Source organism: Schistocerca gregaria, chromosome 6, assembly GCF_023897955.1.
Source record: "Schistocerca gregaria isolate iqSchGreg1 chromosome 6, iqSchGreg1.2, whole genome shotgun sequence".
Classification (NCBI taxonomy): Eukaryota; Metazoa; Arthropoda; class Insecta; order Orthoptera; family Acrididae; genus Schistocerca; species Schistocerca gregaria.
In genome coordinates this window covers 261,547,383-261,567,493 of record NC_064925.1, presented here as the reverse complement: position 1 = coordinate 261,567,493, position 20,111 = coordinate 261,547,383, and the positions used below count along the sequence as shown (strand labels likewise).

The following is a 20,111-nucleotide window of genomic DNA, read 5'->3' as shown; positions in this document are numbered from 1 at the left end:
TTTTATAGTTATAAAAGGAAAGCATTCATCAAACACCATCAAGAAGGCCTCCAGAAAATTACTGAAATTTTCATTTACTGAGGACTTAGCAGTAAATGGACATCAAATGAGGCTGATTTTATTGACGAACATTTTTATATTTTCTTGTTTAAAATTTCTGATTTTCTTATTTGTGTGCTTTGGGCTACCACAGGGTAATGGTTGCGGGTGCCTCTTCTTTCTTCTTGTTTGTCCCTGCTTCCTGAGATATCCTAGTGAAGATACACGGTAAATATAACAAGTTATGAAGTGGTACAATGAAATTATGGCACAGTTAGTAATCTCATGGTCTGTTTATTCATATTTATGGAAAAGAAAAGAAACTCTCTCATACTATCACGCATCATCAAACTTCATTGAGGATTTCGTTGTATAGGTAAAAATTCTATACCTTTTTTATAAGAACTGCACTGCCACTATAGTCATAACTCTGACCTTTTCTTATCATTCTATATCCTGGAAATGTGATACATTCACTCACCTGGCTGTATCCACAATTTTGAACTGACGCAAACAGATACAGTGAAACCTCTATATAATGTTTTTCAAGGGACCACAAATTCTGAACACTGTATAGAGGAAAACAGTATAAAGAGGAAGGCTTCCAAATAATATTTATAGGGCATTACTGAAGATAGGGATACCACTAATCAGCTTTGACAAATGGTGCCATAGATGACATTTTAAATTTTCACAATACCATAATATGATATTCATTGCAAATGATCAATGTATCAAATGATAAGTTTTTTGTAATTAAAACATGGGGCCCGGTAGGTGGATGGGTGAAAGTAAATCGATCAATTTGTACTGTAAAATGTTATAACAGATTCTTAAGATATGACATCACTGTCCAAAGCTGACAGGTGGTATCCCATTCTTCAGTTGACCCAATTATAGAATATGAGCCAAATTTTATGATATACTGCACATATTACATAAAAACACAGTAAATGGTACAGATTAAAAAAGAATTAGTTACAAAAAATTTCTTTAATAATTAAATTATGAAATGGAACTTAAATTTGCCAAAACTCTAGGAACCTATGCAATCTGAAAATCACATACCTATAATTTTTAAAAATATTCAAGCAAGCATGTTTGTTTTCTATTTCTCCTTGACTCTATGGTAATCATTTCTTGCTTGCTCTGTCCTCAAGTCTATGGGCCACCATATATCTCCTGAATGTTCCAAAGGCTTCAGCCGCCTTAGTTTATGAGGGCACAGGTCACCTTCCTTGTCACTGTCACTTTCACTACCACTATTATTCTCCAAGCTTCTCTTAGCAGTCAGCTCCTCAATACTTTGTACTCCTGTGGTTGCCACGTTGTCATCCACAGCCACAAAGTCCTCAAAAGTGACAGAATCACTGCCTATTAATTCCTGAAACTCTTGCAAATCACTTGCAACATCTTCCACAGGAGCTGCCATCTCATTCTCACAGAATCCGCTTTTGTGAAACAGTTTTTAATAGTTTCAACACTGACTTCCCTCCACGAGTACATATTTAAATTCATTGCCTGTAAAATATTCAGCTTCAGTTGTGAGCTCTGCTGGCTTCCTGGTTTCCTTTGGTCCATCAAATTCAAGTCCTTTTATTACAAGGGCTGTCCTATATTTAACCTTAAGGGCGTGTATTATTCCCAAGTCCAAAGGTAGCAGCTGGGTGGCAGGAAAATTACTTTCACATTTCTCAGAAAGGATACGTCTGGTGGATGTGCCGCACATCTATCCTCAAACAGCAGCACTTTCCTTGCAGCACTCCCCATTTTGGTGTCAAATTCTCTGAGAAAACGTAAAAATATATCATTTGTCATCCATGCCTTGGCATTGTTTGTATATTTTTTGCTGCCATCAGCATTTGTACACAACAAAATGTTAAGACATACCTTGCTCTTCTTACCACCGTGTCAATTTTCCCCATGAAAAGTAAATGTCTTATCCAGCATTAAATTGAAAAACATGCCATTTCGTCAGTGTGATAAATGTCACGCAGTTTGCTGCCATGTATCAGATTAAGGAGAGTCTGCATCCACTGAGTTACAGTTGGTTCGTCCACACTTTTACTTTCTCCACATTCTGCTTTGTATACAACGCCATGATGCTGTCAAAATTTATCAATCCATCCATTGGATGCCTTAAAATTTTCCATTCCTACCTGAAGTAATATTTGAAGCACCTTCTCTTTCAGAATAGTTCAGTTTATAGGAATGTTTGGAGCGTGTGCTTGCTGAAACCAAGTTAATAAAACTTCCCCCATTTTGTTGTAAGTCGGTGGTTTCACAAGCATACGTTAAGAATTTCCACAGTTCTCAAACCCTTCCATGATCGACGATCTGTTTTTCATAGTAGTGTTGAGCGTTGATATGATTCATTAATGAAAATTATAGTCCAGGAAACTGTTTCAGAAATAGAGCTTTTCTCCTGATATTCTCAATGAAAGATGTAATGATGTGGGCATAAAAGCATCCCTTCCCCAGACATGCCACTAGCCATAACGGCTCACTTTTAAATTGCTGCCCCATAAATCTGAGTTGCTCTGGCTCTAGCTTCCTTGTGGCACAATCAATCACTTCAAGGTATGCACCTGTCAGGTGCTTGAGAAGAAGAAAACTAGTTTGAAAGTCTCAAATTGGAAAAACAATTAATAATTATTTCAGCCTCTGTTCTCACTTACATTGCCAACACAACAATGATTATAATTCATTATCGCTATTTGATATCAGTGAGACAGCAGAAGTTTTGTTCAAAGTTGCTATATTCCTATCTAATTTCATTTGGTTGGAATAGGCACATACAGTATTAAACATTAGAGTGACAGTTTACTGTTAATACAGTGTACAAGTTAAGTTTATAATGTGCTTGTCTTCTGTTAATGTATACCTTAGCTCATCACACATCACTAAAGGTAATCTTTTTTGATGGGATGTAAGGAACATGATGAGTAGGTGAATACTACTTCTCAAGGGCAAGGAACTCAAATTTAGCAGTTTTACTTTGAACTCTTTCAGTTTGTCCAACAAAACAATTATGTTGCACCCCCAAAACTTGTAAAGTAAGCTCAAAAATGTAGGAGGAAAGAGTATTGTCACTCCAGAAGGAACTTGGAGAGCACAACATAAACACAGAACAAAATGTCAATCCATGGAATAATTGTCAAACTATTACCCACAGGGGATGGAAAAAAATAAACACACTGCCATCATCACAGAAAATTATGGCATAATTGTTCTGAAATGCAAATGATATTATACTTTTAAATTTTCTGGAACAGGATACAGACAGTAAAGTAGTTAACGCTGAAATATTCGAATCTTTGGAAACTCATTTAGAAGAATTTGAAGAGACAAACTGAATGTGTTGTTTCAAGGTTAGATCACTCACTTCATGCAGCACAGTTTTACATGCCTATCACAGAAGTACATTCAGTTATTTCATGATTGTATCTTCTAAAGTGACAGCACTTTGTTGATGGCAGCAATCTCTGCATTTCACTTTTTTAACTACATAATGCTTAATGAGGCATTACTTTTCAGTTAGCTCCCATACTGTATAACCAGAGATCTTTTGATACTGCCAATCAAATTAAAATGTTCTTAAGTAGAACAACTATAACTTTCTGAAGCACAAACAACATTCTACATTTACATCAACACATATACTCTGCAAGCCATTGTACAGGACATGGTAAAGCATACACCACACAAATATTATTAATTTTCTTTCCTGTTCTCCTAGCATATAGCATATGTTCATTGTAACCAGCAAATGGTTTATTCTCTCTTCTATAGAACTGTACATTCCCCAGATGGGAGCTCTACAATAACAATTGGGCTCTGAAGATTCTTACACAACTTCTACTTGCATTTTTCTTTTGCTCCTTTGTATTCTGCAACATTCATTTTCCTTACATCTGATATCACTCACATTAATGTGAGGCTTGCACTAATGTTTTTAAAATTGCAAATACTATAATCTATCAAATTTAATTAACTACAGCTATGTATGGCACACTGACCAGATAATAATTGAAGGGGTCAACAAAAGAAAGTGTTATCACAAGAAAGTGTATTTCAAACTACTGCAAGTTTGATTAAAGTAAAAGATGGGGGCTTAAAACCAATAAGACAAAGTACTTTATATAGTAGACAGTTCTTTCTAGTGGTGCAAAAGAAACTACTTGTTTCCAGAAAGTGGTGCATTCCAAAATACAAAATATGTCTAATCCTTACTAAACTGAGGATTAGAAATTTCTTTCACTGAGAATTCTCACTTGATACTTCCTGACTCAAGTCTCATGTGCAAGCTGCAGTCAAGCTCACAGTTTTAATCTGTGAGAACATTTCAGCTCAATGTAAATGCTACTGCAGAGTAAAAGTTCATTCCGAAAACAATCCCCTAGGCTGTGACTAAGTAAATTCTCTGCAACATTGTTTCTTCCAGGAATGCTACTTCTGCAAAATATGCAGGAGAACTTCCATAAATTTTGGAAGGTAACATAGAGTTATTTGAGGAAATAGGGGCTGGTCATGAGTCATGCTTGGATAGCTCAATCAGTTGTGCACTTGCTTAAAGAGCTTAAGATCCCAGGTTCAACTCACATTCCAAAATACAGTTTTAATAAGCCAAGAAGTTTCATTGGCGCAAATTCCATGGCAGAGTGAAAATTCATGTTGGAAATAATCCCCTACGCAGTGGTTGATTCAGTCCTCCACAATGTCCTTTATTCCAACGTATGGAGGAGAATTTCTCTGAAGTTTGGAAGGTAGAAGATGAGGTACTTACTTCTTGGAAATGGGAATGACCTGCACTTTTTTCCAATCATTAGGAACACTTCTCTCCTCCAGTAGCCTACAACATGCTAGTGCTAGAAGAGGAGGAAGATCTTCTGCATAGTCTATCTAGAATCATATTGATATCATCTCAGTCCCAGTGGAGCGATTTTAGTTGTCTTTCTATCCAATGGTCACTTATTTTTATATTTGTCATTCTGATATTTGTGCAGTGATTTAAAGAAGTAACCACAGTGCCAACTTCCTCTGTGAAACAGTTTTGGAAAAAGAAGTTTAATATGTTGGCCATATCTGTGTCTTCCTTTGTTTTGTCGCCATTACGGCTGAAGAGAGTCTGCAGATATGTCTACAAGCCATTTACCATCAGTTAACTATGCACTGAAACAGCTAGTTTATGTTTTTTCTTCTTTTAAATAATTAAAGAGCATTATTAATATGATTAACTGAGAAACATGTTTTTATTAAGTTTTTCTTGATCATACTAAATGCAAAGACAGAGTTGATCAGTTTCCACTCCTTCACAGTTATAATCATAACTCCTAAAAAAATATACAAAAATATAATAACTACTACTAAATAAAACACTGAAAAGTGCACAAACATGAAAAATAATGCATCCATGTGACCTGTTACAGCTTACTGTGCCACTGTCATGTAATACAAACAGCCAATTCTCCTTTTATGGCATGCTTGTAGGAATGAGTATAACTCTGTTAACAGAAGGTGTAGAAGCACGATCTGCAGTTTGTATTACATTACTAGACATACACACTATGAATCAATGGAAATCACAGAAGCAGTTCATATTATGAGACTGAGATACAAAGTGCCAAAGAAACTGGTATAGGCATGCATTTTAAAATACAGGGATATATAAACAGGCAGAATATGGCATTGTGGCCAGCAACACCTATATAAGACAATAAGTGTCTAGTGCAGTTGTTACAGATCCTGTTCTGGAACGCAGACAGGATCAACAAGAAAAGGGTGGAACTTGCCATGCTCATGGAGCATAAGGGTATCCTTATTGCACTACTGAGCAAAACTAAGCTCAAACCCCACAACCACCTAAACTTCACTGGCTACTGCATCTATAATACCGACCGACCAGATGGCTCCAGTTTCGGTGGAACAGCTATCATCATACACAAAGACATTGAACACACAAACAAAGTGCTTCCTGAACTTGAAAAACTAGAGGCAACTGCTGTTAGGGTCATGTTCAACGGAGCCTACACTACACTGGTGTCAGTATACAACAGCCTTAAGTACCAACACACGTGACATAAGCACTATACTCAACATATCACCGTGAGTAATTGTCGCTGGAGATCTTAACACAAAACACCCTTACTGGAAATCAGACACACGAAACTCCAATAGAAAGAAACTATATGAACACACAAATCCTGGGCCTAATCTCAATGAGGAACCGCCTCAGGAGACATTGTCAGCGTACAGGTGTCAGCACTTCAAACAGCACATGAACAGGCTCCAGAGAATAATCTGGGACAAAATCTAAACATTTAAAATACAACAGTGGAACCAGAAACTTGAAGGGCTGGACACCATGCAACCTGGTGAGTGACAGTTGGCCCAACACTTCACCAGGGAGAAACTGTACACACCCATGCTACAAGGGCCAGATGGACCAGCATATTCTGTGTGGTAGAAAAATCAAAACTGATGGCCTTCACACTTGCAGCATCGTTCACACCAAACCTGAATTCCTCAGATCCAGCATTCACACTTTTGACTGAACAGATAGTTACACACATCTTGGCCCAGCCATAGCGCATCGACATCTGACAGGCTAGTACAGCTGAAGTCAAATGGGCCATCATGCATATCATAGTTAGGAAGGCCCCTGGCCATGATGGCATTCAAAACCGTGTCCTCCAGGAGTTCACAGATAAAGCAGTAGAATACATCACACACATCAGGAATGCCATACTTAAACACCAACACTTCCCCGCCTTTTGGAAGACAGCCGAGGTCCTGATGTTCAGGAAGCCGGGGAAAGGCCACTCCCTCCCACAAAATTACCAACACATCAGTCTGCTGAGCATGCTCAGCAAGATCATTGAGAAGGTAATACATACTAAAATGACTCACAAGGCACTGCATTACAAATGCCACCCTGAGGCCGGAGCAGTTCGGCTTCAGGAATCACCACTCGACAACACAACAAATACTCCGCATCGTTGAATACATAATACACGGATACAACACAAACAAAGCAACTGGGTTCAGTGTTCCTGGACATCAAAAAGGCCTTCAACCATCTGTGGCACAACGACCTCTACGCAAACTCAGCGATGCAGGGTTCCCCCGACGGGTTCATACGTCTCATACACTCATATCTCACGAACAGGAGTTTCAACATTGATGTGCAGGGCAAACAATCAACACAACATGGTATCCAGGCTGGAGTACCCCAGGGAAGCATCCTAGGGCCCATATTGTTTAACCTTTACATTAATGACCTTCCAGCTACACGTAACATGGTGGTGGCAATCTACAAGGATGACATTGCCATCCTCGCGCAAGGTTGGAAACCGTCAAACATTAACTCTTGACTGCAGACTGCATTCAGAGCGGCAGCGTCTTGGTTGGTGAAATGGAATGTTAGAGTAAACGTCGACAAGTGTGAAGCTGTTCTGTTCACTAGAAGACTGAAACTACTGTGTAAACATCAACACTGCAACCAAACAACACTACATGCACGCCCAATATGTTTCCATGAGAAGGTCAAATACCTTGGTGTCTGGCTGGACTGGAAACTACTCCAGGGGGACCACATTCAACACATGACCAACAAAGCAAACATGAGGCTCAAACAGGGTATCGAGGACCATGTACACCACACTTACTAGAATTCTGATGATGTACACTGCTCCCATCTGGGGATATGCTGCGCCCACATGCCTGCGCTGTCTGCAGCTCACACAGAACAAAGTACTCAGAGTCATAAGCAATGCACCGCATTACACACAAACTGTGGATCTTCACCGGGAATATTGGCTAGATACCCTCTTGTAAGTATTCCAAAAACTCTCCACACGACTGTTCAGAAACACGACACACTCGCGTAACACATTTATTCTTTCTCTGGGGAACTACGACCACAACCATAGATGGAAACATAATAGACCACAGACACTATTAGCAAGGAACTAAACATCTATGGTCCATAGCATGCTAACACAACAGTACTGGTGAGCCCCTACAACACAGCTACTACTGGCAACCCCAGATGCTCTACCCACCAAAAAACAGGCAATAGCAGGGAAGCCATACTGTACACAACACGCAAACTAGCCACACACCATTGTTCAATAAACGGTATGGAATTAGAAATAGCCATTCACATTATACAACTGAGATGTACACATCATGGCTCTGATATTTTACAGTGTATGTTTTTTTTTTCATATTTAAGGACTTTTCAATTTAATATTTAATCTTTTTTATCTACTGCATTTTTTAGAGTTCTGCTGGTTTTTTAGCAAACAAAAGCAGTCAGCTTTGTCATTGTGTTTAACTTATTCAAGACAATCTTAATAAAAATATATTCAAATAAATCAGTTCTCCAAATGACACTGTAACTTTCCTGTAACAAGGAAAAGTTTTTATTTTGGTACTGATGAAACAAAAGTGTCAGTCCTTTGCAGTTAATCATGTCTATTTGGTCATATGACAGCATGAATTGCAGAAAATAATTTCATCAGTATGTAAGATTTCGTTATTTACATATCACAGACAATTATTATCATGCAATATTCCCAGGTAAAACAGAAACATCATTTAGCAGTATGAACACACACACACACACACACACACACACACACACACACACACAAACACACACACACACACACACACACACACACACACACACACAAGAAAAAGTTACGTCAATGCAACACTTACCAATCCTATTGGCAGCTGCAATTATATTCTCACGATAGTGGTGGCATTTGCAAACAGGGTTACCCTGTAGCTCAAGTGAAGAAAGAATATACCACCCACTTACAACATTTGTGATGTCACCCACGTCCAACAACCTGTTATCCTTTGCTGAAAGAAATGTCAACTTACGAAGAGGAGCCAAATCCAGTAAGGAATGTAAACCATTGCCAGAGACATTCAGCACTTTCAGAGTTGACTAGAAAACAAAAAGAACATTAAATTGAAATCATCCTATTTCTAAATGAACAGTAACTGATGGAAACTAAATAACTACAATAAAAAAAACCATGTTTCTACTCACAAAAGTTCCTCTTTCTGTCGTTCCATCTACCCAAAGAATGTTAATAACTGTCAAAGGCAACTCTTCCTATCTGGTGATTTTTACAGTATGAATTCTATATTACAGCATGTGAAACTCACCCTGATCCATATTTGTCTCCTGTGGCACCTTCTATATTTTTTTTGTACCTTACTTTAAAAGACATGCTATAAACCAGTAGTGTGTTTGTAAACATGGCTGCAATGTTTAATTCACGTGTGCCGTCAACTACAATATTAATAGAAAGGTATGAAGCTGATGAGTTGCTTTAAAATGTGAGGCACCCTGAGTACAAAATGGATTAAGAAGACTGGAAAGCCACAAAAAACAATTGCGGAGGTCATTATTTTTTGTACTCAGGATGTCTCACATTGTGAAGCACCTCATCAGCTTCCTACGTTTCTATTAATTTTAAAGTTGTGGGACAGAAAATGTAATTATTACTCTGATCTACAATGAAAATAGTTCTTAATGCACATAAAGTGTATGGAACATTTATTTACTTTCAGATATTGGTCCTTTAGTGCTTTATAAATTGCTTTCACACACACATTGCAGGTATTATTTTAGTTAATGTGCACTGTGGTATTCAAGTGCTGTACTGTAAGCTAGAGTAACTCTCTCCAGTAGCAAGAAATCAGAGTGTTACTGTGAGCCTGTCTTCTGCAGATATAGCAGTTCTTAAGTGAGTATTGTGCTTTGTGATATGGCAAGACACTTCACTGACCAAATACTGAAATGTATGCTCATCCATTCTTAAGTAATTTATGTACAACTTGGTGTCCTTCACTAGAAGCTCATGTAACAAATTTTGTTGAATGCTTTTATCATATTGTCATAAAACCCATGGTTTCATCCAGGTAAATTTCTTTTTTTCTCTCCCACTTTCCCTCCAAATGCACTCAAAGTGCAATTGTGGTACATGCAACTGCTGTGCATAATAACAAGTTGTTGTCAGCAATATTGAACTTTGACAAAAAATATGATGACAGTGTAATACCCCTTTTTAGTGCCACATCAAATATCTTTGTCAAACATATTTGACCAATAATTCATCATTTCTTTGATCAAATCTTTGTCAAAGAAATACGATAGTGTAACACCAGCCCAAATGTGTGATACTGTCAAGGAAAAGTCCTTCATATAAATGTACAATCTCTTATGTGTAAAATCAATGAATTACAATACTGGCTCGATAAAATCAACTGCAGTGTTCTATGCATCAATGAACACTGGATGAAAGACACTGAAATAGACTTGTGTGTTCCTCTTGGATATTTGTTAGTTACAAGCTACTGCAGAAAAAGTATTACGCATGGTAGGGTCTCAATATATGTCAAAAGTGACCTTGAATTGCATTACTCAGTTATAGATCTTAGTAGAATATGCCTTGAAGCTACAATAGAAGTAGCTGGTGTGATAATGCACGAAGAGAAAACTGTAATTGTCTCAATCTATCGAATCCCAGGCTCTGATGAGATAGTATTTATAGAAAAAATTAATACTTTAATATTGTTGTTGTCAAAATATAAACAGCATAGAATTGTATTTGTAGGTGATATTAACATAGATATAAGGGCAAAGAGAAAAAATGTAATTCACACTCTGAAGTCATTAAACTATTACTGTCTCAATGAAAAACCCACTAGACTGAAAGCATGCCTTAATAACATAATTAGCAATGTACAAAGAGACTCCACACAATGTGATGTAATAGAATTAGGAATATCAGATCATGCAGGGCTATGGCTTCAAATAGAAAAGATAGCCTTCAGTTCTACAGAGAGAGAAGTGACATATAGAATTCTAGGTGAATCCAATGTAAACAAAATGATAAACCAGTTAAAAGAAATGGATTGGACTCATGTAATGGATAACAAGAAAACGACTAATAAATGTTTTTCCATTTTCCTGACAGAGATCAAGCATATAGTAGAAATGGCATGCCCCTTGGTAACCAAAAGGTACCAGAGTAATATTACTCATAAGCAACAAAATACCAACAAATGGTACACCCCACAACTTAACAAACTCAAAATACTACTGATGACTATGAAAGGCAAATCTCATAACAGTGATAGGGACAAGGAAAATTACACTAAAATGAGAAACCTTTACAGATTAGAAATAAAATATGTTAAGTGCTGTGCAAATGACAAATATATTTTAAACTCTAAAAATAAATGTAAAGCTGCCTGGACTGTCATTAAAAGGGAAATAAATAATACCAGTAAAGAAAAGAGTATCCCTATTGACTGCAATATTCTCAATGAATATTTTGTAAATAGCATCACCACCCCACCCATCAATTCTGCCTCTGATGCAGAAGCATTGCTCACTTGTGCAAAACAGACAAGAAGTGAGAAGTTCACTTGGACCTGAATCACATTAAATGATATTCACTTTAAATGATATTCACAAGTCAATAAACAAATTAAGTAATTCCAAAACAGAAGATTATTATGGACTCAGTAATCTCATCATTAAGTGTCTAGCAAAAGAAATTGAAATTCCACTTCTCTCACTATCAAACAGAGTACTTGATGAAGGAATATTCCCCGACTGTCTTAAGCTCACAGTTACATTGCCTGTGTATAAAAAAGGTGAAAGAAACCTCACAAATAACTACAGACCCATTTAAATAGTACCAATCATATCGAAGTTAGTAGAAAATTGTGTGCATAAACAGATATACAGGTATTTTGAAACCAACAATATTTTAAATTAACAACAGTTTGGCTTCAGGGCACACCTATCAACTGTAAAAGCAGTAGAAGCTTTGGTAAGCAATGTTTATGAAGGGTATGAAAAAAGGGTATCAATGTCTGGAACACTTATTGACCTACGTAAAGCTTTTGACTCGGTGTCACTATGACATATTCATCAAAAAATTAAAATACTATGGCATTGAAGATGACACACTCCGACTATTCAGATCTTATCCAAGCAATAGGTTACAACTTGTATATGCAAATAGGCAGAGGTCAAAAATACTCCATATAGAAAGAGGAATACCCCAAGGCTCTGTTCTTGGACCTTTTCTGTTCATTGTCTATGTCAATGACTTCTCGAAATACATACCGTGTAAGAACATACTATATGCTGACGATATGACATTAATAAGTACAGGAGAGAATTTACAGAATGTACTGGACAAAAATAGAGAAATGATGCAAATGGCTAATTGCTGGTGTCAGGCTAACCAGCTGTGCATAAATCAAACAAAAACAGAAGAAATAATATTTAATCTCAAAGTGACTAAAAATGAAAACAAAACAGCAAAATTACTTGGGCTAATCATAGACCAAAAGCTCTCATGGGAAGGACACACCAATTATCTATGTAGTAAACTAGCATGAGTACTTTTCTTATTGTATAAATTAAGAAACAGTGTGAGCAAGCAATTGCTACTCCACTCGTACTATACCTTTTTTCATTCCCAACTGCAATATGGAATATTGCTTTGGGGTAACTCGGCAGAGGCTCAATGTGTTTTCAGATGGCAAAAGAAAGCAATCAGGTGCATGGAGGGGTTAGCACCCAGAGAGTCATGCAGAAATTATTTTAAATCTCTTGGCGTAATGACAGTGCCAAGCATGTACATATATAACTGTCTAATATATGCCAGAGAAATTCTGAAAATATTGAACATGAGGTGTGATGTGCATGCACACAGTACAAGAAACAGTCACCTGCTGCACTTGCCTTCCACAAGACTTGCTGTAGTCCATAGTAACTATAAGTATTTAAGCATAAAATTTTTCAATAAGTTACCATGCTCAGCTCGTACAGTATGACTAAATAAATATAAGAATACATTGCAAAACCTGGCTAAAAAAACAACGAATTCTATACAACTGAAGAATTCTTAGAAACTAATCATCAAAATATATGTTTTACCAAAGTTGTGAAGAAAATGTTTTGATATTATATAAGCTAGTTATTTACTGTGATTCTTTTCTTATGTGTGTATTTAATTACTGTATAAAACATTGTTTTACATAATGCTGAAGAAAAGGTCTTTAGTTCCTTTTCTCCCCTTTCTGTAACTATTTGAATATCGTACTGAAAGTAAAACCCTCTGTAAACTTTGACGAAGCCAATTGTATGAAAAATACTGAAAGGCTAATAAAAATATTCTATTCTGTTCTATTCTATTCCCACTGATGGGATCAACTTTTTGAAACCATCTACTCACTGATGTTGGTTTACGTCCCAGGTATCACACCAAAATTTTGTGTGATGTTCTACAGCATTAACAAAGGACTGTTTTACAAAGTGGTTGCATAGGTTTATGGTTAAGGTACAGTCCTCAATTTGAAAGGTTATGGATTTGAGTCTTGGCAGGTGGTTTGAATTTTTTTCTTATATCTTTTTAATTAAACAACTTGGTGTTTATTTTTATCAGTTCATTGTTTTTTATATACTCTTCTTTTATTTCTATTACTCTGTCACATCATTTTAACTACTGCATTAACTTTTTCAACTAGTCTCATATTTTCTTCGTATCCTTCTTGGACTGGGGCAAAGAAATGAAAGAGGAAGCCGCCTGGTAGAATTTTGCACAGAGCACAACTTAATCATAGCTAACACTTGGTTTAAGAACCGTAAAAGAAGGCTGTATACATGGAAGAAGCCTGGAGATACTGACAGGTTTCAGATAGATCATATAATGGTAAGACAGAGATTTAGGAACCAGGTTTTAAATTGTAAGACATTTCCAGGGGCAGATGTGGACTCTGACCACAATCTATTGGTTATGACCTGTAGATTAAAACTGAAGAAACTGCAAAAAGGTGGCAATTTAAGGAGATGGGACCTGGATAAACTAAAAGAACCAGAGGTTGTACAGAGTTTCAGGGAGAGCATAAGGGAGCAATTGACAGGAATGGGGGAAAGAAAAACGGTAGAAGAAGAATGGGTAGTTTTGAGGGATGAAGTAGTGAAGGCAGCAGAGGATCAAGAAGGTAAAAAGATGAAGGCTAGTAGAAATCCTTGGGTAACAGAAGAAATATTGAATTTAATTGATGAAAGGAGAAAATATAAAAATGCAGTAAATGAAGCAGGCAAAAAGAAATACAGGCGTCTCAAAAATGAGATCGACAGGAAGTGCAAAATGGCTAAGCAGGGATGGCTAGAGGACAAATGTAAGGATGTAGAGGCTTATCTCACTCGGGGTAAGATAGATATTGCCTACAGGAAAATTAAAGAAACCTTTGGAGATAAGAGAACCACTTGTATGAACATCAAGAGCTCAGATGGAAACCCAGTTCTAAGCAAAGAAGGGAAAGCAGAAAGGTGGAAGGAGTATATAAAGGGTCTATACAAGGGCGATGTACTTGAGGACAATATTATGGAAATGGAAGAGATTGTAGACAAAGATGAAATGGGAGACACGATACTGCGTGAAGAGTTTGACAGAGCACTGAAAGACCTGAGTCGAAACAAGGCCCCCGGAGTAGACAACATTCCATTGGAACTACTGACGGCCTTGGGAGAGCCAGTCCTGACAAAACTCTACCATCTGGTGAGCAAGATGTATGAGAGAGGCGAAATACCCTCAGACTTCAAGACGAATATAATAATTCCAATCCCAAAGAAATCAGGTGTTGACAGATGTGAAAATTACCAAACTATCAGTTTAATAAGTCACAGCTGCAAAATACTAACGCGAATTCTTTTCAGACGAATGGAAAAACTAGTAGAAGCCGACCTTGGGGAAGTTCAGTTTGGATTCCGTACAAATGTTGGAACACGTGAGGCAATACTGTCCCTACGACTTATCTTAGAAGCTAGATTAAGGAAGGGCAAACCTACGTTTCTAGCATTTGTAGACTTAGAGAAAGCTTTTGACAATGTTGATTAGAATACTCTCTTTCAAATTCTGAAGGTAGCAAGGGTAAAATACAGGGAGTGAAAGGCTATTTACAATTTGTACAGAAACCAGATGGCAGTTATAAGAGTCGAGGGACATGAAAGGGAAGCAGTGGTTGGGAAGGGAGTGAGACAGGGTTGCAGTCTCTCCCCGATATTATTCAATCTGTATATTGAGCAAGCAGTGAAGGAAACAAAAGAAAAATTCGGAGTAGGTACTAAAATCCATGGAGAAGAAATAAAAATGTTGAGGTTTGCCGATGACATCGTAATTCTGTCAGAGACAGCAAAGGACTTGGAAGAGCAGTTGAACAGAATGGATAGTGTCTTGAAAGGAGGATATAAGATGAACATCAACAAAAGCAAAATGAGGATAATGGAATGTAGTCGAATAAAGTAGGTTGATGCTGAGGTAATTAGATTAGGAAATGAGACAATTAAAGTAGTAAAGGAGTTTTGCTATTTGGGGAGCAAAATAACTGATGATGGTCGAAGTAGAGAGGACATAAAATGTAGACTGGCAATGGCAAGGAAAGTGTTTCTGAAGAAGAGAAATTTGTTAACATCGAGTATAGATTTAAGTGTCAGGAAGTCATTTCTGAAAGTATTTGTATGGAGTGTAGCCATGTATGGAAGTGAAACATGGACGATAAATCATTTGGACAAGAAGAGAATACAAGCTTTCGAAATGTGGTGCTACAGAAGAATGCTGAAGATTAGATGGGTAGATCACATAACTAATGAGGAAATGTTGAATAGGATTGGAGAGAAGAGAAGTTTGTGGCACAACTTGACCAGAAGAAGGGATCGGTTGGTAGGACATGTGTTGAGGCATCAAGGGATCACCAATTTAGTATTAGAGGGCAGCATGGAGGGTAAAAATTGTAGAGGGAGACCAAGAGATGACTACACTAAGCAGATTCAGAGGGATGTAGGTTGCAGTAGGTACTGGGAGATGAAGAGGGTTGCACAGGATAGAGTAGCATGGAGAGCTGCATCAAACCAGTCTCAGGACTGAAGACCACAACAACAACATCCTTCTTTTACCTCTTAGAACCTTTGTATGTGTGAATTTTTTTTTTTTATTTATCTGTCGTAATATTTAAGTATCTCAAAATGCCAATGTACTAGTTAAAGAACAAAAGATGGTATATTATATTTATATTGACTGTGTAATGGCATCAAAAATGTATTTTTTGTTACAAGATGGACATTTTTTGGATGGTAATAATCACACAAACATTTAAAACATAAATTCTTATTGCGCTATGGACAATACAATGCAGATGAAGATTTAAATGAATGAAGGGAGTGTAAGTAAAATGAAATTCGAGCAAAATAAGGAATAGAAGTAAAGAATGCATTAATATGGACAAATTTGTAGGATGATAAAATGACAGAAATTAAATTGAAGTTAATAAATAAAATCAATTACATTTAGAGCAATTAATCAAATAAAAATAAAGATCAAAGTCATTTTGACAAAAATTTAAGAATAAAAAATTTCACAGCACCTGATACGACTGGAACCTACAACTCTTTCTACGTGAAGACTCTACCTTAACCATTACACTGCACAACTAGTTTGAGAAAAAGTCCTTTGTTAAAGCTGTAGGGCATCATATGGAATTCTGAAATTTTTTTGCCAATTACTTACAAATGAGAGCCCATCAGTTTGAATGGCTGCATGGTGTTATACTTGGGATCTTAACCTACATCATCACCGTATAAAAGGGTTCCAAAAGGCGATCTCACCACTGGGAATCTCTGCTTGTGGGTAAAATGCATTTTTGGAAGTCTAGAAATAATGTATCTATCTGACTGCCTTGATCCATGGCTTTCAGGATGCCAAGTAAAAAAAGCGTAAGTTGGGTTTCACATCTCTCAGTTTTTGGGATAGATGTAAGTTAGCATGAGGCTATGCAACACATCACATTTGTGCTAAGAATATATTTTCTAAAATTTTATCAAGACATGGATGTAAAGTAATATTGGACAGAAGTTTTGTGGATCACTTCTGCTACCCTTCTTGTAAACAGGTGTGACAGCTACACTAAAATAGTGCCCTGACAAGGAGCTTGTCATGATGTAATGGTCTAAGATTTCAGACACGAGTAGAAAAAACTCAAACTTTACTGAATTACCCAATACATTGTGTTAGCATATATTTACCTTTGTGTTTATTCTTACTTATTTATTGTTCATTATCTAATAATATTTGGAATTACTGAATGACCTGTAAATAAGATGTCAATTATACAGTTCCATTTGCAAAATTATGATGATTTGGACTTCCAGTTAAATGTAATTACATTCTGTTAAAGCCATAATTTCAAACCCAGGAAGATAATTCACCCATGTAATACAACCACTATACAAAATAAGCAAAATTATCAAACAGAAAGTTCTGGAAAAATAATTCATAATGTCATGACCAGTTACTGAGATTGTAAATAGTTCACAGGATCATAATCTTTAAGGTGGTTTATAAGGTAGTTAGTTAAACCAAATAATGTAACTTTAGCATTGAAAGCCTGTGTAAAAGGTAGTAATCAAAATAATTCAGTATGTCAGTAGCAATTTGCATACATCAAAAACAACTATTCAATATCAATACTTTATTAAATTTTGTATAAAAAATAAACTGTACCAGAAGACAAACAGTGTCAGATATTATCTTCAATACTGTAAAACTTACAGCACACTTCAGTTTTTGTGTGAAGAAGTAATTTTTCATCATAACTGTACAAAAGTGTTAAAACTAATAAAGAATTTTATCATCATGGATAGTTGCTTTATTATGCTGGTCCTGTGTCAAGCGAACGCAGTTGGTTGTTGTTAGTAGAAAATAATGATTAGTTGTTTGGGAAATGTTGTTGAGTTGTAAGAAGTTGTGGCTTGTCTGGTATGAATAAATGAAGAAAATGTTTGGACTATGTATGTTTGATTTTCACTTCAAAAGTAAACATAGCATATTTGCTAAAGAATGCAGTGCAATTCAGAAAGTAAAAAAAAAAACTAGGCCATCTGCTGCAAACAAACAGCTCTTTCTTCAAGATAAATATACACAATAAAAGTTTCATTTCATGCTCTAAAATTTTTATTATTAGCAAAACTCCTCAACCAGCTGTTGAGGAATATTTTGAAATAATTTATATCTTGACAGAGGGCAGGAAAATAACTAGCTATGGTGACAGGAACTTTAAAAACTGACAGCTAATCATCCCCACATGTAGATAAGGCATGTCACATGTTTGAGCAGCCATTATTTTTTCAGAAGATTTACGGACAATTAGGAAATATCTCTAGTGCTATTGTGGGTGAAGAGCAAAGATGTGTAAACCATTTTCTGTAAACAACAGAAATTTGCAGGGCAACCTCAAATGAATGTTGTCTGTACTGACAGTCAGAAAGGGAAAAAGTTTTTGAAGATTAATATTTCATTCATGTGCCACATTCCAGGTAACATACTGATAGGTGTGATGACATGGAATGTCAGAAGCAATGAGGAGACAGTTCTGAATTATGAGACCTGTGTCATAACAGAAATTAGCCACAGCAATTTGACATAGTAAACTGTACAGCATATGAGTGCTGGATGAGAAATGTATTTTACTATGTTTTAGATTGGTCAATATTAAGAAGCCCAAGATTTCAACTGCACTGAAATAGCCAAATAACCATGTTGGTATCACTTTGTGACTAGAAGAAGTAGCACTGTTACTGAGGAAACATCTTTAATCACCATCACCAAATGAATTCCCAGTAGTGATTTATAGGAGATGGACAGAATTTTGTCAATGGAGTTTAAGGGAAAAAGAGAGTATCATTAACACTAATAGATTGAGAAACCACTACATTTCTTATGGTGAAAGAAGAGTCATGACAACTGAGAATGGCGCGGCCAGTTTTCAAGTGTGTACCAAAAAAAGACTGCTGGTGGTACCAAAGTCATTTATAGAGCTGCAGCTCCATTGAGAGATGCCCACAGAAGTGTACACAAAACAATGTTATGTGATTGGATGTGACTGACATGCTAGGTAGCTGTACCTAACCCATTTTAACTGTCAGGACTTGTCTTTCACTGTCCAGATTATACCTCAAGTACCCATACCATACCAGGAATACAAGATATTGATTGATATGGACATCAACCACATCATACAGTCCACACAACCAGCAGCACTTCCTCATTAACAAGCACAAAAGTGGTTACAAGCATACTCCAGTGACATAGCACTGCCAACTGCCAATATTTATGGTCCACAGTTTACTATACCAATGGAAAAAAAGCACCTTCAAGGGCACTTTATTGAATTGATCACTGTAGAATTATATGATGACAAATTCAGGCCAAATGAAGCACATGTCCCAGTAAAGGTTGTCCAAACAATCACACTGATACACAGTGCACTCCTTCTTGTGGCAACGGATACTTGTATTCTCACATGCAATCACTCAAAAAGGTGTCAAATGGCATCCAGACTGTCCCAAGCATCTTGTGTCTTTTGCTGCAATTAAGCAATGGCTCTTACCATTTCTACAAAAGGAGTTAAGTTCCTACTTAATCTTTTGTCATCTAGTGAACACAATGAAGTTCCTTCTTCGCTATGTCTGGTATGTTTCTAATTGGTAAGAGATCTGGTGATTTTACAGGTCAGGACAGTCATTCTGCTGTGTCACTGAGCCATACATGGATGTGCACTGTCCTGCTAAAAAAGAACATAATCTTCCTGTCAAAGAAATGGCTGTAGCATGGGGAAAACAGCCTGTGTAAGGAAGCAGACAATGGTTACTGTACCCTGCAGAAAAACAAATAAGACCATGAGTTATAATTAATACTTTGAACAAACTTCACCATTACATGGACAGCAATTTATCCTGTTAACAGAGCATAAGCCTCTTTTAGCGCTGTTCAGCACACATGCTAATATTCCAACTATGTCTGCCTTTGCCTGCAGAGATAAGCACTGTTCCTCCAGGGGTTGTTGTTGTTGTTGTTGTTGTTGTCTTCAGTCCTGAGACTGGTTTGATGCAGTTCTCCATGCTACTCTATCTTGTGCAAGCCTCTTCATCTCCCAGTACCTACTGCAACCTACATCCTTCTGAATCT

At 36.8% G+C, this 20,111-nt stretch overlaps 1 protein-coding gene across 1 annotated transcript in view; it reads right to left on the bottom strand.

Moving 5' to 3' along the window:
* Positions 1-20,111, bottom strand: part of LOC126279010 (protein phosphatase 1 regulatory subunit 42-like) — a 93,375-nt gene that overhangs the window by 48,761 nt on the left and 24,503 nt on the right. Inside the window, exon 4 of the mRNA XM_049979390.1 lies at positions 8,767-9,001. Within this exon, the coding sequence (XP_049835347.1) occupies positions 8,767-9,001 (235 nt within the window). The remainder of the gene's footprint in view (positions 1-8,766; positions 9,002-20,111) is intronic.